General features: G+C 34.0%; 1 protein-coding gene and 1 pseudogene across 1 annotated transcript in view; one reads left to right on the forward strand and one right to left on the reverse strand.

The window, feature by feature from the left end:
- Positions 1-25,884, forward strand: part of LOC136272026 (uncharacterized) — an 81,867-nt gene extending 55,983 nt beyond the window's left edge. The window contains exons 2-6 of the mRNA XM_066072705.1: positions 6,853-6,946; positions 9,932-10,124; positions 10,332-10,439; positions 12,289-12,355; positions 24,062-25,884. Of these exons, the coding sequence (XP_065928777.1) occupies positions 6,881-6,946; positions 9,932-10,124; positions 10,332-10,439; positions 12,289-12,355; positions 24,062-24,266 (639 nt within the window). The 5' untranslated portion in view covers positions 6,853-6,880 and the 3' untranslated portion in view covers positions 24,267-25,884. The remainder of the gene's footprint in view (positions 1-6,852; positions 6,947-9,931; positions 10,125-10,331; positions 10,440-12,288; positions 12,356-24,061) is intronic.
- LOC136272261 (uncharacterized) lies at positions 880-1,994 on the reverse strand (annotated as a pseudogene).
- Positions 25,885-26,104: the final 220 nt, after the last annotated feature.

Genomic DNA, 26,104 nt, shown 5'->3' on the forward strand with positions numbered 1-26,104 from the left:
CATTCCTGAAATTTTCAGCTTTCTATCTTTTCTCGCTTTAAAATAGTTGTGTGGACAATGAAAACTCATCGAAAGTGTGTTCTATATCTTGACCCCGGCTAGCTTCCGTACTCAGAATTTCCGGACAATAATTTTCTTCGTAAGGCTAGACGATCATGTCCTCTATCATTCCTGAAAATTTCAGCTTTCTATCTTTGGACGTTTTTGAGGAGATGCGTGGACAAGACGTTTTCGTCAAAATCGTGTCCTATATTTTGACCCCAGCTAGCTTCCGTACTCGGAATTTCCGGACAATGATTTTCCTCGTGAGGCTAGACGTTCATGTCCTCTATCATTCCTAAAAATTTCAGCTTTCTATCTTTGGACGTTTTTGAGGAGATGCGTGGACAAGACGTTTTCGTCAAAAACGTGTCCTATATTTTGACCCTAGCTAGCTTCCGTACTCGGAATTTCCGGACACTGATTTTCCTCGTGAGGCTAGACATTCATGTCCTCTATCATTCCCGAAAATTTCAGCTTTCTATCTTTGCTCGTTTTTGAGGAGATACGTGGACAAGAGTTTTTTAAAATATTACAAAATGGCGGATAAGTCCGAACCGGAAGTGATTTTAACAAAATAAGAAAAATGTATAGAAGCTTTAGATGATATTAGATAGATGCTGAAAATTTGACAAAAATCGGACCACGCATCTCCGAGAAATCTTCTGCACAAAAATTGTAAAGAAAAAAAAAAGTGAAAAAGAAACATTACAATAATAGAAGGGTCTTCCGCTGAAGACGGAAGACCCTAAACACCTTATAATCACTATAAGGTCTTCCGTTGGAAACGGAAGACCTTAACAATAAGTGTTCGATTGAAAAAGAAAATAATATTGGCACTGGAAATGCTGTCAGCTGCCTCAGTCAGTCTGACTATAGTTCTGAGGAGAAACCTCAATGGTATCAAACACAGGAATACGAAAATAACGTTTTACTGCACTAGAGTTCCAACGGCCCATTAGGCGTATTTTTTACTCAGACATTTTTGAATGGAAAGCATATGAAGCTGCACCTATGCGAAAACTATGTGATTTATAAAGCTTGGAATCAAGACCACAATACATCAGTGCATTCTTAAGCTCTGATGAATAATATGATTGTGAAATGGGATTACTCTCATCAAAAGTAAACAAAGGTCCGCAAGCGAAACCACGCACTTTTATATATTTCACCATAGCTTGGACAGGACAAATAGATTTACACTTCTGAGTTGCTATGTGTAAGAAAACTGGTCTGCAGGAATCATTATGCTTGAAATGTCTTAAAGTTAATGTCATACACTTTACATTTTTCAAAGGTTCGCTTTTGGTCAAGTTATTTATTTGGATTACAATTTCATGTTATTGAGGGATTTTGCACTTATTTATCCGACACGCAAAAAAGCGAAGAAACTGAGAGTAAACATTGCCTTAAGAATGAGCCTATTGTATTTACCAGAGACTGTGTATTTAACTGCATGGACAAGTTTTTGCAATATCTGTGGTGTTATGGGAAGCCTAATATCAGGTGTACTTGACAACGGTTGTGCACCTTTAATTAGCTTTTTGATAATAAAAAATTGTGTTGGGTCTGTAAAACCATTAAGACGATGATAATATGAAAGACCCGCTACATAAGTTTTGATGGTATTGTGTGATTTTCCCTCCATATGTAGCCATGACACAAAATATATAACGTGTGCTGCATTGATGGGAAATTTAGGACTTGTCTTATATATTTTCTTATGATATTTCTGAAAAACAGACATAGCAGTCTTGTAAGATTGATGAGTGTTTTGAGTTACTGAGGCTTCCAACAACTTAGATGCAGTCTCACTCAAACATGCAGGTATTGCTTTGGTACAGTGGTTGGAAATATGTCCATGTACGGTGCTAACCCAAGAAATTTCTATACCTGTAATCGCGAAAGTAAATCTGGTAAGGTATTAATTTTCCCTGGAATATGTTCAGCTTGAAATAATATGGTATTCCTTATACAAGCCAGTACTAAACGCCTAACTAAGCACATAACAGAAGTATTCTTAGAAAAAATATTGTTAATAATTTCAACAACAGCTATATTATCTGAATGAAAAAAGTATTGATTTATTTGCAAGTGCCTGTCCCCAAGTTTCCACTGCAATTACAATTGGAAAAAATTCCTTAAAAGTGATATTGTAATCTTGATGTAAACTTAGGTCTTCCCAAGTCTCATAGAACCACTTTGTACCAAATAAAGCCCCGTATCCAAACTTCCCTGCAGCATCTGTGTACAGATTGAGTTTATGAGAGTTCTGCCAATCATCATTAATAAACGATAGATTTCCCATTGAGTTGTCAATAAATTCACACCAAGCATTTAAATCTAATCTAGCCTGTGAATTCATGCGACTTCTAAAATGAGGTTTTGAAACACCTCTTGTGAGTGCAATAAGCCGTCGGAGGAAAGCCCTGCCAGGGACAACAACGTTACAGGCAAAATTAAGCAAACCTATCAATGATTGGAGCTCACGTAGAGTCATTTTTTTTGCTTCTTTTTGCAGAGTGCAAAGCATTTTGAATTTTTACAATTTTTCTTCTGGTAATCTAGCCTCCATGTTATCTGTATCTAGTTCTATTCCTAGGAATATTAATGTAGTTGATGGCCCTTCAGTCTTTTCACCTTTAATTGGTACACCCAAAACATCACACATTGACATGAACTGGTGTAAGGCTAAATTGCAAAGAGAAGAATCAGGTGGACATAAGAATAGGAAGTCATCTAAAATATGTAGCATCGTTGGTACACCAAATTTTGTACATGCTATCCATTGTAAGGCTGAGCTAAATGTTTTAAAAATGGAGCAAGATATTGAACACCCCATTGGTAAGCATTTGTCATAATAAAAATCCCCATTAAACTGTATACCCAACAACTCATGATCATCTGGATGAACAGGCAATATCTGTTTTAGCTAATAAACAGTTTTTCCCAGTTTCTTTATTTGTTTGATAGCATCATCTACTGTTGTATATGAAACTGAACACAACTCATCCAGGATAAAATTATTTATAGAGGCTCCATCTGGATAAGACAGGTGATGAATTAGCCGAAATTCGTTTATTTCTGTTTTGGGTACAATACCAATAGGCGAGCATTGAAGATTAGAAAAAGGGGGGAAATTAAAGGGGCCTGAAATTCTAAGAGAGAAACTTCCCTCTGTAATTTTTCTGCAACTATATTTTCATGTTGATGAACTGATAATAAGTTCTTACAAAAGCGTTGTTGTCTTGGACCCTGATATTGTATTTTAACCCTTGCTTAAACCCCTCATACAGAAATGTTTTTAAATGATCATTATACCCTTTACGAAACTGACCTAAAACATTTACTTAAACTGGTGTTACTACTAGTTTATTTGCTTGGGGGGATTGCTGGTTGTTTAGTTTGGTGTGATGTATTGGCACCTCTTGGATTTGACTTATCTTCCCATGTGCAGTGCAGTATTGAATGCGTTTTTCTACACTGAAAGCAAATGTGTTTATATTGACATTGTTGGTGAGAACATTTTCCTTTTTTGTGGAATGCGTAGTAAAATCCTTGTGGAATTCTATTTCTGTATGGAACCCTTTGCTGGACAAGTTTTCCACGAAAATTGAATTGGGTTTGGGGTTGACGAAAAGTGGTGGCCATTACCCAATACTCATAATGAAGCTGTCCCCAAGGAATCGACCTAACTTCTATATCTTTTCTCACTTGCTTATCGTATGTAAGCCATGCCAAAACAAAACTCCTACTTGCTAATTCTCTCACCATGTTTGATTACTGCTGGAATTTGTTTTGGATATTTTTCAGAATAAACAGCCAAACATTTCAAAAACGCACTTGTCCACTGTTCAATAGATTTAATAGACTTGTTTGGTTTTGATGCTACAAATTTAAACTTAGAATTGCCAGCGATTTGTAATCGCAACGATTTGTCTAACGCTAGATCATCTTTGGGGAGCAGCTTGATAAAATCAACATATTTATTCTGCCATATTCTTTTTTTCAATTTTGTATCTATCTGAGATGTTGTAGGCTCTGATAATAAATCATAATCATCAGAATCACTTTTCAGATGATGATGAACTGTCAGATTTACTTGATGATTCCTCATTACTGTCAGAATCTGTACCTGATAAACTTGGTGCTCTCTGTCTCTTAGAGTCAGATTCTTTCTATTGTCTCTTCCTCCCCTTCTCGCCTCTTTTGTTCTCATTGGACAGGGCTTGCAGCACCTGTTCGGTCACGGCTGCCACCAACTGCGGCTGTATAGGTAGAACATCACCAGGCTGACCAGCATTCTGGGAGCTACCACCTGCCTCCTCATCCATCATTGCCTCCATCTGTGTGGCTGATCCAGCTGCTGCGGGAAGTCTAGGTCTTGTTTTTCTCCTACATCTCCCACTGGAATTCATCTGGAAATATTTCATAAATGCTATTTCAAAAAACTTAAACTTTGCTTAAAAAGTGGGATATCGTTCAACATAAACCAACACCATGAAGAAGCATGTGAAAAAGCTGGAATTTGCATATAATATAACTCCAACCATATAGGCCGACTAAGGGGTATAGTATACATGAAGAAACAAACACCTTAACCCAATGGGCCACTCAAGAAATATTTGCACATATATAGCAAAAATGTGATTAACCCCGACCATATAGGTGTATATATTGAAAGCCCAATGGGACATAAATCAACTGCGTATGTGTGTATTAATAGGACAATAACCCCGACCATATAGAGGTTTGAAAAATGTGCACACAATGGGTTGTTCCTTCAGCATGCACATACACATATGATGCAATTATCCCCGACCATATAGGGGTATGGATGGAAAAACCCATTGAAAAAATATGCGAATAGGAATACGCATTTTAATTCAAAAAACCCCGACCATATAGGGGTATGTAAAATGGAATTTTACATTCAACATGGAATATCAATGCAAGTAAAAACACCTTCAGTGCTAACCTCAACCATATAGAGGTGATACAGTAACAAGTATCCATAATACATGAAACCATTGATAAAGTTTATAAACCAAGTGAATAGTCTGCACTATTATATGTATTGATAATTATTAATTAGCCCCCGGTTTATGAGGTTAAACATCTAATCATAGTAATTAACTTAACCCACCATTGTGCAGATATTTGAGGGTTGAAACAACCACAGCTCTGATGTTATTAAAATACTTTCCGTGCCCTTGTTTATTTAGATGAACTCCATCATCAAGGTACACAGTAGACCGAGTTGAGGGATTCCAATCTCCTGACAGGCGAAAGAAAGTTACACCCTCCACTTCTTTAATGTACTCTGATATTCTTCTGTTAAGTCCATCAACCCTGCTGTTGAACCATGGTAGATTAACTTGGTAGATTAACTTGGTATCGTGTGGGCTTTAACGGAGCCATTCTGTGCAAAGTTTGTAAAATTACCACTGACCACAAATTCAATTAAACGTCTAAAAATCAAGTCCACAGTCTTTTATGGTTTGCACAAATCGTTTGACACAGCTTGAATAATAACAACATCCGGGCGCTACGTAAGACGTGCCAAACGCGCGTATCCTCTCCAGAGAAACCCCACCGTGTCCGCTATAACTAATCTGTACTTCGTCATAGTTCAAATTTAGGTTTTCATTCACACGTGCGTCTAAACTGTTTAAAACAAATTGTTCGAATCTCCGCACAAAGGAATAAGATAAGAACTTGTTTAGACATTGCATGGAAGGGATGAGAGTAGACATAGCATAGGCCAGTACAGTTTCACTATAGTTGATGAAATTCACTGGACGTACTTACATTGTTTGAGCTGCTAAAGTCTCACAGGGAAAGGAATGCCGTGCCAATCGAAATGCTCCATATAAAACGACGACAATCCATCAAAAAATCCAAAAAACTTATCAAAATCTTAATAAAAGTTGTGGTAAACAAAGATCACGTGATCAAAATAATGGAGTCTGTAATATTAGAATCTAAAACGGTACAAATGCATAATCCGGAAATTGACAAAAATAACAATTTATTATGGAGATGGTATGAATTACTTTATGCTTCACATAAATACAAGTATATATATCAGTTAATGTAACGTCAGGCAATAATTAATTGTGTCCTTTTTCAATGAATCAGATATTTCTGAAGATAAATGAACCACGGAGTGAACTTTGACACAACTCCTCAAAAACTTTAGGTCGATGACCTATATTTGTTTTCTATTCATCGCTAAGTTAATTAACTTTTTAATATTAGAATTTTATTAAAGTAAAAAATCTATTCCAGAATTTTTAAATATCTGTTATATACCACACCCAGAAATTCTCATTACTCTATTATATCTGAGGATTTTCATACCAAAAATTTTGAAACGCCCCCAGTAAAATAAGGTAGTCGACGATGATGTCATTTATTAAAATTGATTTTCACTCACCATTAACTGATTAACATTAAATAAAAAATAAGATAAAAAATCTATTGTAGAGATAAATTGGGTCCGCCGTCCTTAAGATTCTGAGAAATCCTCCCAGTCAATGTATTTTTTCTTTGATTCCAAAAAAATCGTTTTTCAGTAGTATTTTAGCTTTGGGACGCCTTAACATTGCTGCGATATTCCATTCATAGACTCGATATATAATTGGAAATGCATCAAGATGACGAGTTTCAGTAACCTTTAATCTGCAGCTCATGTCTTTTTTGTTAATTATATATAAGCCAAATTTTTATGTTATCCTCTCGAATTCCAATTTTTTTAACCTTCTACCATTTTCTTTAACTTCCATGCAATAATTTCTGTTAAAAAAGCAGTTCCATTACAAGAAGGAAAAGGGATGATATGGCGCACTGGTTGTTTTCAGTGATACTCATCATCAATGCATTTTGCATGACAATGGAAAATTTGGTAAGAACATTGATAAAAAAATTAAGAAACACACTGTTATTTTTAAACTTTTTTTTTGGTAGATAAGGGCAAGGATTTTTATGTTCATATTGACACCTATGAGTCCTTTGGTTGTATTTTTTTTTTTGAAGAAAAAGGCTACTTGTAATTTAATATGCAAAACAGATCTAGTTGAATAAGTACTGTATACAGTACAAAATGACTTTTTTGTGTGAAATTTCCTTAAAAATGATAACTTTTGCTTGCAGTATTATTTAGAAAAATCAATACCCAACTTGTACAAAAAAGGTATTTGCAAAATAAAGTTGTCCTCGCATAATCTGTTTATTGAAACCTGGAGACATAAAAATATACCAAGGGACAAAAGGTTTTGTAAAACTTGCATTGCAGAAATTGAAGACGAATATAATTGTATACCTGTATGCCTAATGAGTTTAGCATTACGCCCAAAGCTAATAAAAAGTATTTTTGGTGTAAGCCATCAATGTACAAATTAATACAGCTTATAAGTGTAAACAACATCCAACATTTCACTCAGAATGGCTTGAGTTACATTGTGTCGTTTGCGGATTTAAATTGTTACTATTATTTATGTGTGTATATGTGTATGCGTATGTGTGTGTGTGTGTGTGTGTGTGTGTGTGTGTGTGTATCTATATATATATATATATATATATATATATATATATATATATATATATATATAATATTTTGTGTTTGTTTTGAAAAAGTCATTCATGCATGTCTATTTTTCAGTAACCTATATCTCATTCTCCAAAATACAAAAACTGTTAATATTTAAATTTGTGTGTACGTAAGTGACAAGATTTTTAAGGACTAACCCTCCATTTAATACGCAATTAGGGATTTTCATGGGCCAAGCATACATTAAACATTTTGAATTTTTAATATACTAAGCCCGATTTTCATTCCGATTTTTTTTTCAACACATTTAAAAGAAATACTTTGGGGCAGGCCATTTTCAGAGAGACAAGCGGGGATGAAAATTTTAAAATTAATTTTATGTGGCCTGACACTAGCAAGCTTTGTTTCAAATTTTAGCTTCTAATTATTTCCATTAATACAAGACATGACGCTGACAGGAGTTAACCTTTTTTCAGCAATGACCCTGAACTTCCCAAATTAGCCTTGAGTCAACATCATGAGACACTTTTAGGTCACAAGCAAATTTTGTGTGAAGAGAGAAATTAAAATGTTTCTCCATTAGAAAGATAGAGACCGGACCGATCTTTGCACCATTTCTGACAGTGACCTTGACTTTGCCCAAATGACATTGGGTCAAGATCATGCCACACTCTTAGGACATAAGCAATCTTTTTGTGAAATAATAAATTCCAATGTTTCTTCATAAGAAAGATACGGACCCGACACGAAATTTGCACTTTTCTGCTAGTTACCTTGACCTTGTCCAGATAACCTTGAGTCAAGGTCTTGACACACCTAGCTCATTAGCAATCTTTTTTGTTAGTAAAAACTTCCAATGTTTCTCCATAAAAAAGATTTGGACCGGACATGAATTTTGCACTTTTTCTGCCAGTGACCCTGATCTTGCCCGAATGACCTTGAATTAAAGTCATGACAGACCCTTAGGTCATTAGCAATCTTTGTGTAAAGTGAAAACTTCCCATGTTTCTCCATAAGAAAAATATGGACCGGACACGAATATTTTTCAAAGACAGACGGACAATGCGTTTGCGGGGGGGGGGGGGGGGGGAGGGGGGGGCATATATTATAAAAGGGATATTATATGCAACGTCAGACATAGATCGATGGTGGGTTTGAAAGTCTTAAAGTTCTAAAAATTGTACAAATAATGTTTAAAGATCAACACAAAAAATCCACAAAGATAAAGCTTGATCAACCCTTGCACGTGGCCTAAGAGATCCCACGCGAGTGGATAAGTGATCTGGGTAACTTCGTGTTCTTCTACATTATCATACGTGCATGTTTGTGCATGTTTATTGATAATTTATACGAGCACAGCTTTTTCATTAATTATTTTTTACATATATTTTGATTTAAAATTGTACTAGAGTGAAAATGTATAGGTTTTTAATATTTAAATTTCAGAATATTGATTTCTTCATTATTATTGACATGTTCTAATTTGTAACTTTTCAAGAATTTTACTATTGCAGACTTCGATTTATTTAATTACATAACAGAAAATGATTTATCAATGGTGAATAAATAAATTATTTAGTTGAATTAATTTAAATTGATATGTTGTGCTTGTTTTTTATTTACATTGGTTACTCCTCTTTGGAGTACACCTGTAGACTCTATTTATAGCATTTATTTGAGTGGTCACTTAGATCTGGTCATGTGATTGGTTTATATGGGTACTTGTTTCTGTTCATTCTGACTCATGAATTTCATGCTAAGAGGCTAGCAATGCGTTTTTTACTGCCATATTAGAATTTTGAAGCTGTTCTATATTTTATTCATCTTTGAAGTATTTTCCTGCACTTAGAAGTTTTGACAAACACTTACTCATGACCTACATGTAACTGGTAGAAGTTTCCATGACCTTCGCACCTCATTGGAGGGTCGGGGCAGTTTTAGTCTGTAGTTTGCCATACACAAATAAACCTACAATAACCCAACGAATGGAGTTCCTGCCTTTATTCCACTCGGTTTCAAAATGAAATATTTTAAAACGATAGTGCGTATAATCAGACAGACACATGACCATTAGTAAAAGAAATATATAGATATAATCGGATGTACACTCTAAGTAAGGCAGCACCTTATGTGTATGATGATTAATATTACTCGGCATTTTAAAAAAAAAGAATAACCTTTTTATTTTTAAAAGGCAATAAGATAAATTATATTATTTCTTTTTTTGAAAGTTTAATGTATAGCTACATACATGTATGATTCAACCATGCTTTTGTACAGCTTAAGTTCATTGCTAAAATTCATGTCTTTTAAAAATTATGTACTTAAACTTTTTTCCAGATAGGTAGAACTTCTTACCGCTTTGAAGTATACTCAGGAGACAAGTGTCCAACGAACAAACGTGAGTTTGAGGAAGCAGCGATAAGAATGAATTGTTCCCGAGACGACAAGCGATACCTGTGTGCTCCAAATAGAAACTTGTCCAATCTAATAGAATTCTGTACAGACGTTCGAAGATCTCTCTTTGGACCAGGTATTCAATTTTGTAGGCTACTGTATTAGAAATATACATAATTATGATAAAAAGAAACGTTGAAAATAAAAAATTTATTTCATTATAAATGCTTAAATCTAAACTCATATGACATTTAGGGGTCTTGGTATTGTTAACATCTTATTTCATTTGAAAACATTATTTTACATAGATGATTCACTCTATTTAAAGATCTTTAATTCACAGATAATTGCGTACGACTGGAGGGAACAGGTTACCTCAATCATTATAACTGTAAAGAATTCAGCAGTGGCTGTCCATCGATGGCTTATTTCGACACTGAGATTTACAAATGTTGGTTTAATTTCATTAATAATTTTTTAAAAAAAATTCAATTATATGTTTAGCATAATCTTACATTGCATTACGTTGTACATGTAAACTTGCTGTAATAAGTGTTTATAACAATACGAAGCATTTTTCAACTTTAAGCCTAAAATGATTTGTTTATCAATTCGTATAATATGACTCGTTTTTTAATCACCTCCTTAGAATGTTTTTATGTTAACACACACACACACACACACACATACACACATACGAACACACACACGCACGGTAGCGATGCTATATCCCCTTCGCACCAAAATGCGCGAGGGGATAAAAAAAGTTACAGCTAAGAAGCTGTTTTTAGCCATGGCCCCTTCGGATCCCTCATCTTTTAGAATAATTATATTTTTAACACCTTTTTTCGGTCTGCGTATTTAGTTTCTAATATTTGTTTTTAAAAAAAATCAATATTTACTTGGGAACTTTTTGAGAAAACGTGAATTAAACTAAACATTGAAACTCCCATTGACGATTTTCATGGGTTCATAAAAATGTTCTATAAAAACATAAAATACATGACAGACTGTTCCTTTATTACATCTTTTTAAACAATGTCTTTGCGCTTCATAAAATTCGTATTGTTATTTCAAAGTTTAACTTTCTTCACCCCCCCCCCCCCTTTTCCAATGTTAAATGTTTAAAATCTCGAAAATGTTAAAGAGACAGAAAAACCTCACAACTTTATGTACACCTTAACAAGATACATCTATTTTCAAAGTATCTTTAAATTTGCTAAAACAACAAAAATCTATCGATTCCTTAAATATCTAGTATTTTCTGTGTGTAAACCGGAAGAAACTGAACCGAGAGTCGAAAACCTTTTATTCCCATGTGATTGGAAATTGCTTTCATACTGTTTCATTATAATTTTAATATATCTTTTCGTTTTTCCAAAAGAAAAAAATGACCATCCGTCGAGGATAATATTATAAAATCGAATAAGAGCAATAGGTTTTTATTACCGAAAGTCCAAACACCATAATATATTAAAAATTATAGTATTGAAATTAATACTTAAAGCTGGGCTCTTTTGACTTTGTCATTATGCATATTTTGTAGTAAAAAGTGGCAATCTCTCTCTCTCTCTCTCTCCCGTTTTTTATGTCGGAAATGCATCAGAGAGCGACTGAATTGTTTTGTTAGTGGCTATAAATAAAAATATGTCTGTCTAATAGAAAAAAATCAAAGGTTGCATTGAAATTTGAAACAAGCGTTATGAAAATAACCCCTTACCCTTATTACTTCTATGTGCAGCCAAACACCAATGCTTTGAAACGTAGTTCATGTAAATTAATGCGCATATTACATGTATATGTGCCCAAAACGCAAAGTCTTGTTTAAAAAAAACACGTAATTACATGTAATAAGAAAGAAATAAATTCAACGCTAAATTTATTCGCAAACAAATAAAAAACTAATAGATTTGACAAAACATGGCTCTCTGTGTAATTATTTGGTAAGTAAAAGCCTTTTCTTTGACGCTGCTCGGTTTTTTGTTCACTTTTGAAGTTGTGATATTTATAGTTGCATTGGCGATTTGCCTGCATACAGCCAGGACTCTGATTTCAGCAAAGCCCGGCTAAAAACCAATAGGTCGTTTTGACAAAAAGTTTAAAAGCCCTGATAATAATAATAAAATGTATTCATTGAGAATGAAATTAAAATGGTTTTGGTATCTACTAAAATCATCTATTTTTAAATAGATATCTAAATTAACCACAAATATACATGTAAAAACTTTGAAACAATTTATGTAATCATATTTGTTTAACTTGGTTGTTTTAAATCAATAAACAAGTGCTTTTATTTACAGATCCAGCATGTTTATTTATCAACAAAGATTTAAATTGTTTCACTGCTGATATAAATTGCAAAGAAAGGTAAAAGTATATCTCGATTTTCAAACCTTTAATAATGATCAAAGTATATGAATTAAATGCATATACCATTCAATACATATGTTTACCATATCCTTATTTTTTTTCCATTTTGGAAGGCATCAATTAACAACGCAGTTCACATTTTCTTTGGAAAAGACATAGATATATATATGATGATATCGATCTCCAATAGTAAACTTTTGCTACCTCTGTTGTAAAACGTAATTGTTTACATCAAAGCATATCCTTTCACAAACAGTATGTTTACAAGAATACAAGTCAAAGCCTCATTCAATACGTCTTGTAAACTGTTGGTTCCTGTAGCATACGTCTGTATGTTTCATGAATGTTGTGTTTGCATTTGTGTAAGCACACCTCGGTTGAAATATATAGGACATACTATGAATCAATTGTTTAATATCAACGAAATGTCCCCCCCCCTTTCTTTTTTGCTGTGGATAAAACTTTGTATATGATATTTCTAATTGCAATTCTTATGTGTTTCTCTGGCAGACATATAAAACAAATACATATTTGAGGGTTACCTTCAATTTTGAAAAAGTGAATCTATCAGAAACCACAGGGATTCTCTGCCAGAAAAACTCCACTATTAGTCGTGATTTATGGCTGCTAAGGAATGCAGATTAGTTTTAGATAGTTTTTTGTTCTTTTTTATTTTCTTCCCATTTGATAATTGTCCGTCGTCGGTTGTAAATATTTGAACATTTTTAGCTTCTTTTCTGGAACCACTAAACCAATTTCAACCAAATGTGGCATATACTGTGGAATCATTATATTTCGTGGTGGCTCACTTTCGTTGAATTGGTGGAAAACTTTCATATACGAATTAACTACCTCCAGGAATGAATAAATAAGGGTTACACAGTCATATTTACATTTGCAGGTATAAGAGATTACACGAAATGACGTCCCTACGAACCTGTTTAATTTAAGCTGTCCACGAAAATTGGCCACCACGAATTTTAATGATTCCACAGTAGCATTTATGGGTAAATGGGAGTAAGGAATGTGAAATGTATGGGTTCTGTTCCCCTGGGCTTAAGGGGTGGAACTAAAACCATCAACATTAATGCAGTCTTAAAAATAATCATCTTTTTTACTCCTGGGTCGCATGGATAAAAATGTCTCAAGAGCTTAAGCATATTCTTAAGTTCAGGTCGCATGGATAAAAATGTCTAAAGAGCTTAACCATATTCTTAAGTTCAGAATTTGTACTTGGCAGATTGAAAATCGACTTAGCATATTGCTTTGTATATTGCATAAAACGTCTCAACTCTTACGCATATACATAGAATAAGCTTAAATCTAAGCATAGGTCTTGCCTCTCTTAAGTATTATATAAATAGTGCCTGTTTGGGAGGGTAACAGTTGAAATTGACACCCCGCGGGGGTGTTAAGGAAGCATATGGCCAATCTGCCGTCTTATTTTGACTGTTGTATTCAAAATCGTGAAATTAAATAATTATTTTGAATAAGATCAAAAACTTAGTTGTATCCTTTAAAATAGATGTCAGTGCAATAAAATCGGGTAGTACATCACTGCCACATTAGTGCATTATCACGTGACAACTATAAATAGCTTACGTATATTCCTTAACATAAAATGTGATAGAACAACACTACCCCGCGGTTTCCAAAATAAAATAAACATACGAAGTGAAGGCAAAACATCTCAGTTTAATCAAAACCGCTACAGAATCTTATGTTTTTCCTTATTAAAAAGTTATTCATCCGGTTCTCGTAAAACCTTCCCATCTTTTTTAACGTTTGCACGGAAAACGGCAAATTGCATTAAAACAACACACAACATGGGATTCTAGCAGCACTTTTCAATTTAAACATTGATCAAACTAACGATACGTATAAAATTTAAAGTTCAATATACACGGGGTAGTGTTGTTCTAGTCAGATTTTTATATCGTAAACAACGACAGAGGAAAGCCTGGCCGAGAAATAAAAGCAAATTTACATACCTTTTAGCGAATGATTGATAAAACTGACATCTCCCCCAGTATTCTTATGTTCAATTCTCAATAAATCACACCACAATACTTTATTAGAGTTCTTAGATTAGTTATATTTCGAATATGTTTACGATGCTTTCCGATCAAATTCACACGACATTCAGCTTTAAGTCATGACGTCATCAATGTGTAAATCTACGTAATACAAACTTATTTCAGGCAAAAATTGTCTTCAGTGTTTTTTATTTGTTTTTGGTCTACGTTTCGTTGCTTATATATTTGAATATGTACATAATAACTAAGATTTGTGATTTCACGGAATTACATGTAACTCAGATTCCATATGCTTCCTTAACACCCCCGCGCCCGAGAAAACCATTGTCAACCGACGCGAAGCGGAGGTTGACAATGGTTTTCGAGGGGTGTCAATTTCAACTGGTATCCTCCCAAACAGGCACTATTTATTTTGTTATACTGAATGTCTTAATTTTAAGAAAATGTTACTGCTTTTATATAGGAATAACGTGAATTCTACAGCGAACCGTACGCGCATAATTTTCGCGCATGTAACATTTTTTAATGTTACCCGTTGCTAAGTGCGTTGCTAACGCTGAGGGTAATAGAAAATATTATTAACTGCGTCTTAACCAATCAGATTTCAGTATTTAACATGAAAGTATAACAAACTAGAGACGAGCTCGTTGCAAGCAACGATTAGGTCTTCCATCGTAGCTGCGTCATACTTGTGACGTAATACAAAAATTGATACCTGACCATGGTGCAATATTAGATGTATAAACACTGTGTAAAAGAAACAAAGTACATGTATATAAGCAAATACAGATCTTTAAAAGTTGTCTGAAGTTTGATTCGCCGCATGTTGTTTTTTTGCATGTGCATTTTATTTTGAGAAACTTATCGAATCATCATAATTGACTCAATATACACAGAATATGGACGACGATTATAATCACACAGTGGGTATGCCCGGTATGAACGTAAAAAGACCAAACATTTTACTCGAATTTTTTATCGAAAGCAAGGGCCAATGAATCTTTTAGAATGTATGCGGAGATCCTGGAAATTTTACAGGGGGTTCTGAAGAATAATTTTGTTTTTTGAGGGGGGGGGGGGGAGGGGGCATGCGCAGATAAGAAAAATTTTCCTGGGGTGGGGGTTGAGTGTCTGACGGTTATTTGAGTTTGCCTGGGGATGTCCGAGGCATATTTTTGTAATTTTATATTGTACATGTAATGGAAAGAAATTTTGCGGGGGTTGGGGTGGGGTCTGGAACCCTCACCCTACTCTTCTTGATTCGCGCATGGGGAAGGCCGATGCCGGTAATTTGACGGTAATTTTAACCATTTTTATTTAATTAATCATTTTCAAAATTATCGGAATTCCAATATTACCTTTAAACGCAGTTAAAACTTAAAATACGAACCATTTAGTCTTGGTGAGTATTCGGCCAACATGCGTCCGCGTACGAAAGAAATGGCAATATTCAAGAAATTTGGATGGACGATCTGGGTCCTAGGTCGTCCATCCGATTCTTTTTCAGACTAAGAGCTACAGAACTGCACTTAGAGAATATCAAACTGATTATGTTTATTTATTTTGTCTCAAAGAATCAGTTTTTTAAATAAAGTTTTATCTTAAAAAAAAAGAAATCGGGCACAATTTTCAATGTTAGCATTTTACAATTTAAAGGTCTAATCAAATTTTGAATGAAGTTTCAAGATACTACTCTTCGTTGTTTTATACGAAATATTGCGTGGAAAAAAGATTTACATCGCATATATATTATAGAACTAATTTCTTCTCTTTTTTATTTACATCAAAATAAATCCAAGAAAAAATCTAAATATTTTTTTTCCCTTTATATGTGTTAATGAAAACGTTGATCAGCAAGGGCCGGTTCTATGTCGTGCAAGCACCTACTTAATAGATTGTTACACGGATCTACCACGATGACAAATATCGAAAAGGCAATATTGTGGGTGAAGGATGAAAGTGTAGTTTGTTTTTTAGGTTTATTTTTGATAATTTATTTATCTGGATCAATTTGGTCTGTTGGTTTGTTTTGTGTATTGAAAAGGGGAATAAAGAAAATGAGTAATTTCCGATATGAAGTCAAGCATATATTTTCATATTATCATTGACTTAAAACATGTTGGAAAAAAGAAATATTGCATCAAGCAGTTAGTTATTATGCGCAGATTATGCATTCCTCTATGGTTTTCACAATTGCATGTATCAGTTACTACACGTATTTGCTTACGGAGAAATAAATCTCCAAAGAGATGATATAGTTATCAGTTAAGTTCCAGATTGTCTTCTGCACATGCAAGCACGTGTGTAATCCTGATTTAAAAATAGGTATAATGTCCGGGAAGGGGGGGGGGGGTCATCGCAACAAAACTGTGTATAAGCGTACTAGAGTGTACATTGTTAATTAAAAATTGATGTTGAATTGTTATTAACAAACAAAATCATAAATTTATAATAACAAACACTAAAATGCCAGGGAGTTCTGCTGGACGCGATTTCATTTGTCTTCAATTAATAGGGTGTAGGGATGCCCGCCTACTTAATACATATGCTCACGCGTCAACAGATTAAAAATGACTGTATTTTGGATTTATAAATCGCTCTAAAACATTCGATCTGATATATCGTTGTTAACAATTCAAAACTTTGAACGATTAAATTTGTTTTTATACCTAGTACCCCGACCCTCACGGAAAAATCCATTCAGATCAATGGAAATTTCATTTACAAGACTCCGCGCCAGAATCAGGATGTCTCATTCATTAATTTTTTCGTAGTTAAAGTGGACGAGTCCAAAATAGGAATTTTGAGACACATCATACAATGTGAACATATGCCATGAATGCAGTTTACTTTGCGTCTATTTTCTTATTTTGAGAGTCCTTTTTATCATGTTTATCATGGCTTGAAAATGACGGAAGGCCCTTTAATGTTGTTATCTTTATGCAGGCACGTAGCATCCTTTTTGAAAGTGTGGGGGGGGGGGGCAGACTCATCCAAAAAATCTTGACAAGCAAAAAAAAAAAAAAAAAACTCCCAATTACAATCCTAATTTCCTTATTTTTATATAAATTTTTACATCCTTGATAATTCAATTTTTTATAAGCAAATTTTAAAAAAATTAGTTGCTGTGAGAAAAAGTGGGGGGGGGGGGGGGACCCACAAGCTTGAATTAATAATTGCCTGAGGATGCATCTTTAATGTGTCAACATTTATATTCATAATTGATGAAAACGTTATATGGGATGTAATAAGCACAATGAGCAAGAGTGTTCAATTAAAAGGGCATTTCACATTGCACGTGTGTAATCCTGATTTAAAAATAGATTGCCATATTTGAAAGGTCAAAAAAAAAGAGGGAGGTGTCATCGCAAGATGATACACATTGTCTAAGTAGTACAATGTAAGTAATAGTTGGTGTTGGATTATCATCATTAACAAAGAATCATCAGTTTAGATTAATTAAAACAAATATAAATTCATATAATTGGAATATTTACTGGAGGTGCTACGTACAAGTAATTCGCCGAAGTGGGGTACGTGTGACCCGATTTTCGATCAATTGGGCGATTTCATTCATCTGGAAAAGGGTTTCACTCGCGTGTACAAATGTAAATGTACATCTAACAATTGCTAGTCAATTAAGTGTGTATGTTAATTCGATAGATTTCTTCTAAAACTTTCTATCCAAAGTATAATATATGTAGTTATTAGTTGACACCCTCCCAGTGGATCTATGCCGATGGATCTATCTGAGATCTCAGCTGTTGCGTGAATGGTAAAGAAAGACTTCGCGCCATAATACGTCTCATTCATAATTTTTGCTCGCCGATTAGTGGGCGAGTCCAAGTTAGGCCAGAGCACATGATGTGTAGATGGTCTTACCCACTCTATTTTCTTAACTGGTCATATAATAAATAGAGATATCATGGATCTTTCACTTTTGTCGGAGCATGTAATAAATGGAACCAAAAAATAAAGTAATTCTAATTGAATTAAATTGAAGTTAAAATGTAAATACCCCCTCCCACCTACGGATTAGGATTTTCAAAATTCCCCATTTTTTAAATTCCTTGTCAAGATTTTTTTTTGATGAAGCTGCCCACCTAACCCCCCCCCCCCCACACACACACTTTCAAATAACGATGCTACATGTACGTGTTTGAATATCCTTTCCTATATGGTTAGAAATAACAAAATGTCTTTGATTTTGCATCTAATATATAACAAATTCAATTTTCAATTTGACTGTTTGAGATTATTCGATACATGTACATTCCTAAAATGATTTAAAATAATGAAATGATTTAATTTCCAGTGATATACAGGTACATGCACTCGATCGAAGAAAAAGATTGAAATTGCTTCTAAACTCTGCACGTTCAGTTTAATAATTTATGATCCGCAGCGAAAATTAAATTTCATTTCTTATAAGATAGTCTAATTGATACATGCATGCTTCCATTGAATAAATTTGGGTAGTCAGGCAAGCTTTTTGGAAAGCTATTGCTATGAAAAATTTCGGATGGTACTCAATTTTTCCAGAAGGAGAGCTACATATATGCAGCTAAGGTAACTAATAATGCTTCCGATGAAATACTTTGTTTAGTAATGCAAGGTTTTAAGAGAGCAATACTTATTTGTTTAAAAAATAACACCCTAATACTTCGCATTTCATTCGCTGTTTGTAGAACAAGCAGAACCAGTATCAGTTCGATCCCTATCGTATGTACATTGTTCGAATTTAATAGCCCTTGCATTGGATTGCTTTGCATGTACAAAATATCTTTTAAAAATTCAACACTGAAAGTGTTTATCTATATGGCTATTAATCTATATGTACATGTACACATAGCGTACACATGTGATTCAAAATACCCCAAACGGAAAAATTAACTTATTGAGTCTACATTTTATAGAATTTGCAAAAAATACATTGCGGGTCTGAATGTTTGTTAATGTGTCAATCTATCAATATACAGTTTGTTAATTATTTTCGATTGCTAAGGCTACATCGTTTTTGATGAACATTGAACAACATTTTTTCCATGCCATTATTTCCACGGAAGATAGCGAGTACAATTATAAAGCACAATTTATTTAATTATCTCTTTAATATTGTGTACTAGTATGTAATAAATTATTTATAAATTGCTGCCGAAGGTTGTTTGGTATTTTCGTTTGTAGATGCATTGCAAGTAAAAAACGTGAAACGCGGGGCAAGTCATAATTAATACAGGTATCCCTAATAACCGTTACTTAAAAATAGCGGCTTTGGATTCAAATATTATCGTATACGAAGTTCACTTTTTAAAATCATCTCCACGATGATAATATTATATCCATCGGAAATCAGTATTTTGTTTTGCTTTAAAAGAAATGTTCTATCGGGAGCAATCCCGCGTTCGTTTAAATTGCCAGCGTACATTTGTCATGTCAGTAATACACATTGTGCTTTATATGACGGCCGTGTATGCGTACTGTAGAAAAGTTGAGTTTAATTACCATGCATTCGAACCATTTAAATAACACATCTCCCAGTACTGAAACAATTCAAAATGTCTCTGTTACAGTAACACAGTGGGGCGTTAAACATGTGTACGTCCAGCTCTACAAGCATATGCACTGTCGTCAAGGCGACGGCCTGAATACAGCTAGCGACTCTTCTATCGATCGGTTACCTGAGTCTCGTAATGCATCTAAATATAGAAAGGGGCACAGTTATGAAACAAACAACAAAAATAAGGTCAAAGACGTTCATCTTTATGAAATGAATATGTACATATGAATAAAAACATTTGGGAATTTTATGTAGAATTATTTTTGCGCGCTGCATGTATCAGTTAGTGCATTACAAAAAGCCCTTTCATAACCTCCTAAACGTGCGCACCCCCACAAAAATGGACCGAACTGACAACAATTGTTTCTGCAAATACTGGCTATAAATTACGAAAACATTAAATTGAATACCACGGAAGGATTCAAAATTAATTTCTTTACAACTTTGCTTCAATAATGCATTAGAAATTTTTATTCCTTTACAAGTTATTGACAAGAAACTTTTGACGCATCTAACTCCTTAATTATAGGGGCCAGCCCCTTTTTCTGTATACCGAATGAAAAGTCTTGGTAAGACCAAGATCTTTTAAAATACATGTTATAACAAATTTTTATCAGGTAGGAAACTAACACGGAAAATACGCGAATTTTTTTGAATTTTTTTCTTGCCTTTGTTTCAACATCTATACCACCCCTTTTATTTGCATTTAAATAATAAATAAAATATATCTCGCACAAATTCAATGTATTAGCTTCCAAACCAGCTCATCTTTGAGACTCTGCCAGCCATCGTTATAGCTAAACCCCCCTGGACAAAAGAAGTCATTAAATTTTACTAAAAGGGGAATAACTCAAAACCGAATGGGGATTTTCCTCAACTAAAATATGCAACGACAACATCACGCGGCATGTTATCAGTCCTGAAAATTTCAAAACAATCGGTGAACAAACGAGCGAGATATTAAGGATCAAAGTTGGCGTCTAGAAGAAAAAAAAAATAATAAGAAATTTGAAATTTTTTCAGAATAATAGTAAGGTCTTCCGTTGGAAACGGAAGACCTTAATAAGTATGTTGCTTAAGTGTATGATAGTAAGAGGAATATACAACAGATTGTAAATAGACTTGAGCCGATAGAATTGCATGTTGAATAAGCGCTGTAAACGAAATACATGTAAGTAGTAAACAACGCAGTAATATTCCCGACCATTTCTTCTTTTTAAAGAGAAAATAATGTGTTTACATTAGAAAACTTACCAAAAATAATACAATATCATAGCGAGAAATTTATGTTATTCACCATTTCTTTATACATTTTAAAACTCATTCATTTCCATTTGAACCCAGCTTTCTCCTTTCTATTTATCTCGGGGGGGGGGGGGGGGGGGGTTCTTGTCTACTGTTAAACATGCCTTTAGATTAAAACGATCACAAGATGAATATGATGATACATATATCTGTCATACCGTTGAGCGGTACTATACTGTAGATTCATAATTAAACGTGAAAACTGAGACAAGCACGTCTCGCGGATTTAAAATTTCTCCCTTTTTCAGATGGATGTAAGGTAATTGAAACTTTGATAAACATTCAGCATTCATTATTTTATACTTTCGCGATTTGATGCAAAACTGTTGCGAAGTGATGGAAATTAGTACTCGAGTATTAGGAATCTACAGTAATGAAAACAAAACTTAATGTACATCTATGAAAAAATAATTACACAAGGGACTTGGACACGATTTGAGATCAAAAATTTAATTTTTGTTTTTATGTATGAAATGATTTTACTGGTGCATTTTAAATGAAACTAAAATATTGAATGTTTAAGTCGAGTAATAAGCAAGATACAGAGGTAAGAATTGGTTGTTATGTAAACAAAGCTCGAGTCTTATAGTTGTTTACAAAAATGTAATGTAGAGATTTGCCATTTCTTGGACAAAATGACATTTAAAAAACAATTTAAACTCATTCAATATATTCATAGATACAATTATCAACAAAGGAAAGATACATTTGATTGAAACTTACACCAATTCAACACATCTGTAAAATTTGACAATATTCGAGTTTGTTTACAAAACAATGAATTATGAACTCTATATCTTGCTTATAACTTGATATTTGACTTTCAAATTTTCACAAAGCATTATAAACTTCTATATTTATCAGTATTCACAATAAAAATGAAAAAATAAAATTAGAAAATTTTAAGTCAAATCGTGTCCAAGTCCCTTTAAGTACTAAGTATACGTTTAAAAAACACATTCTTTTTTAAAACAATACATGTACATGTAATAAATCAATATTTTCCTGAACTAAGAATTATTAAGCATGTTGCTTAGAATTCTTATGTAATGGAAAATAAACATATTGCTTAGTTGAGTATATTCTTTACAAGATTAAGCATAAACTTTCGAAAATTCTTCGAATTTTCATACAAACGACCTCTGGACATTAAGCAGTTAAACTGTTGGCATGACGTCACACTTTCGTGCTCGATATAATTCGGTCCCTTCGTCGTTCGAAATTGCAGACACGGGAGCTCAGTGTTTTCCAGCGCTAAATATTTCACAAAATATTGATAGAATTTATACAGAGCTCTGTTCATTTGGCATCCATTCAAATACTTTCCACTGACACTGATTTTTTTCTTAAAAATGTTCACGCAAAGCACATATATACTACACTACGGATGAATCGATCATTTTTAAAAAAGTTGGTCTTCCATCACATGAATAGATTATAAATGACCCAAGTCCATCAATTGATGAAGGTTCACAAAGTTATGTATTGCAAATGATTTACGTTTATTAAAATAAAGTAAAGGTGACCTACAATGGAAATGAAACGCTCGTATAATTTACTCACACACTAGTAATTATTTAGTTTCAATTATTTAAATAAATATGGACATATCACTTACCAGAACTAATCCATAGATTCCATTAGGAATTTCTAAGGAATGCTACTTTAGTGATGATGTCTCGCAGGAGATCATACATCTATGACGTGTTATCATGGGAAATTAAGAGAAAAATTATAATTTAAAAAGTATTTATTTAAACATTCACACATGCGTACTTAGCTACCGCACCCATCACATACCGGTTCTACAACTCTTTTACACCCAAAGCGTGACCACACGAATACAACTCAAACTCGACAATCACGTGACACCAAAGAAACACGTAACCAATACAAATCAATGCACGCATGAATGAAAATGATGAATGAAATCCTATTACTATACTACTTTTAAATACCAACATGAGATTGTCACCCTTGGGAAATAAATGGCTCAGGGTCAGGTTTTTTTTTTGCACTTATGAGGGGCTCAAATGGTTATATAGAAATGCTTTTATCTCCTCTTCTGTCCCTGGGTATTAAGCCGATTAACTAAGTACATAGTTATGATGAGGAAGAATGCCTCTTCGAAATTATGAATCTCACGGCCATTTGTCATTGGTTCCTGTGTTAGGGTGGTGTTCTAATGATTATATATGAAAATGCATTAATTCTTCAGAGATCTCCTCTGCTCCTGGATATTAAGCAGATGAGCTAGGTAGTAATACCTACATAGTATTGATGAAGAGGTGCGCCTCTTCCAAAATTGTGAAGTTCATGGCCCCTTGGTCAGGGGTTAAGTTTTTTTTTTAATTTATAAAGTTTTTAGGATTAAACATTCCCGGAATATTAATAATGATTTCATTAGCAGGTAATTATAATGCTAATGAATGTACATTCCAAAAGCCACACTGCAGTAAGTCGGTTGACCGATAAGGCCCAATGGCCTCTTGTTTGGACAAATTCGTTTTTACGAAATCAGATCATTTCTTATCACAAACCTCATTTCTGAAAACAAATAAAATTGGTCCCCAAGCAACTAGAATCAGTTTGAATTGTTCTATTTCAATTTTAATTGTAACGGTCAAAAAAAGAGGAATATTCCATGACCTTTTTTGAAACAAAGTCAGACGAGCCGAATTTCAAGGGATTTTAGCATCTCGAACAGTACGGAGTAGTTCAAATATATTTACAAAATTGGCAAAATTTACTAATACAAATAAATTTGATCTCGGTGAACACTGAAGTTCTGTTTATTCATTGTAGACTCTGTAATACCAGCACTCCTGGAATGTGTTTAAATAATCCTAAAAGTGAGAATTCGACATCAAAAACAAAAACCAAAAAATCTGAAACAGAAAAAAGCATGAAAAAGGTCATCATTTCTGTTGTTTGTGTTCTTGTTACAATCATGCTTTGGATAATAGGAATTGTCCTCTACAAGAAACTGGGGAAGAAAGGTAATTTTTAAGATGGAGAATCAATGATTGTCATGTGACGTGGACAGAGTGTAGAAGCGAGAGAAAAACTTTGTTTTTCAATTTTATATTTTTTTCCAAATCGCGCTTCACAAAGTATTTAAAGTGCACTGTATGGATTCTTCAAAACTCCAAGGCCGATTGTTACAATTTTTGGTGTGAAGAATTGCTATGGTAAGAGGGGCGCCAAAGGCAGGAACACGTATGCAAAAAAAGGTCAAAATATAAAATATCGTCTTTTTGAATGCATGGTTATGATGTTCATGAAGCCCTCTACCAATATTTTAAAATTCATGCCTCTTGCGTAAGGAGTTCAGGCTTTACATCTTCCCAAGTCAATGGTTTCTGATCCGCTCCGCCTTACATAAACCCTTGACCGAAAAGACAACACATATGCGGGTTAACGATTACGCAATCTAGTGAGAGTACTCATTTTTAAACCTTTGTGACCTCTTGTTCTGACCAATCAGAGAATGCTTTATCAACAGAAACAGTAATATGGCTGCTCCCATGAACAAAATCAAATTCGTAGGAAATATGGATTCACTCGGACTAAAAACGGATATCAGTAAGTCAAATACTTACTTTTCCGTCTCAAATTCATTTGACAAAGGTACGGTTCAACATTGATCAATTCACAATTAACTTCATTATTGAAACAACGTTTCCTATTGGATAATGCAAACTTGTATGACACCAACCAGCGTGCGAGGTTTCTAACCCCGTCAAACTCTGCCTATTCGGTCAAGGTTTTATGTAGAGCAGGGCGGATCAGAAACCCTTGACTTGGGAAGATGAGGCTTTAATTAGGGTGATGTATACATGTATATGGCCATATAGTATAACATACTAAATCTTACCAAATTTTCTTCTCTACTCACATATATATTTGTAAAAAACCAAATACATGATTAAAATGTCCATGAATTCGAAGTCTTCTACTTAATTTGTAAAATTCATATACCCCTTGGACAGGGGTTTAGACGGGGCCAATATAGCCATATAGGGAAATATATTAAATCTTAGAAAATCGTCTGCTTTACACACACATATAAACATGTGTGCATGATTATGATGTCCACTAACTCTTCTACCTCAATTGTGAAATGCATGACCGCTGGGTCAGGGGGTTTTAGCGATAGGGGGGGGGGGGCAATTTGGCCATACTGGTATAGTACCAGTTATCGGCTAAGACCAGTTATCGGCTAAACTGTGTGTTCGGGTTTATCACACGCAAATATCCGAGATTTTTTAATTCAGTCGTCTGTTTCGAATAAAGAAAAGTAAGTTTGCTTGAAAACTTTTTTCAATATGTTTTAAACATGTGCTTTAACGATCATTGTTTACCGCTGATTTACATCTTTGCACTTTCAGCTGTGGGGAAAGTGACCTAATAAGTTAAAAATAGAATATGACCTCTTTGTGATGCGTAATTATATCCCTTCTTTGATTAGGCATATAATATCATTACATATAACATTTATAAACAAAAGGAACTCACTATATTCCGAGAGATTCATGGCGCAGTTGAACGCCTGATTGTATAATTATGTATTGATTAGCGTTAGATTTTGTGTATTACCGTATGATAATAAACGAATCATTTTATGAGTTTTGTTTACATATAATAACCCCTACGACCTATAGGCTGACCCCGCAAGGGACATAATTCAATTTACACTTTGTAGAATATAAAATCAACATGTACAAGGATTATACTATGTTATTATCACAAAGCCGATAACTCGTACAATAAGTCATTAAACCTCGGCAAATTCGGGGCGTGCTAAAAAGCACAGAAACAATATGTTTTGGGTTCTAAATGATGATG

The sequence above is a fragment of the Magallana gigas genome, chromosome 10 (genome assembly GCF_963853765.1).
Source record: "Magallana gigas chromosome 10, xbMagGiga1.1, whole genome shotgun sequence".
Lineage (NCBI taxonomy): Eukaryota > Metazoa > Mollusca > Bivalvia > Ostreida > Ostreidae > Magallana > Magallana gigas.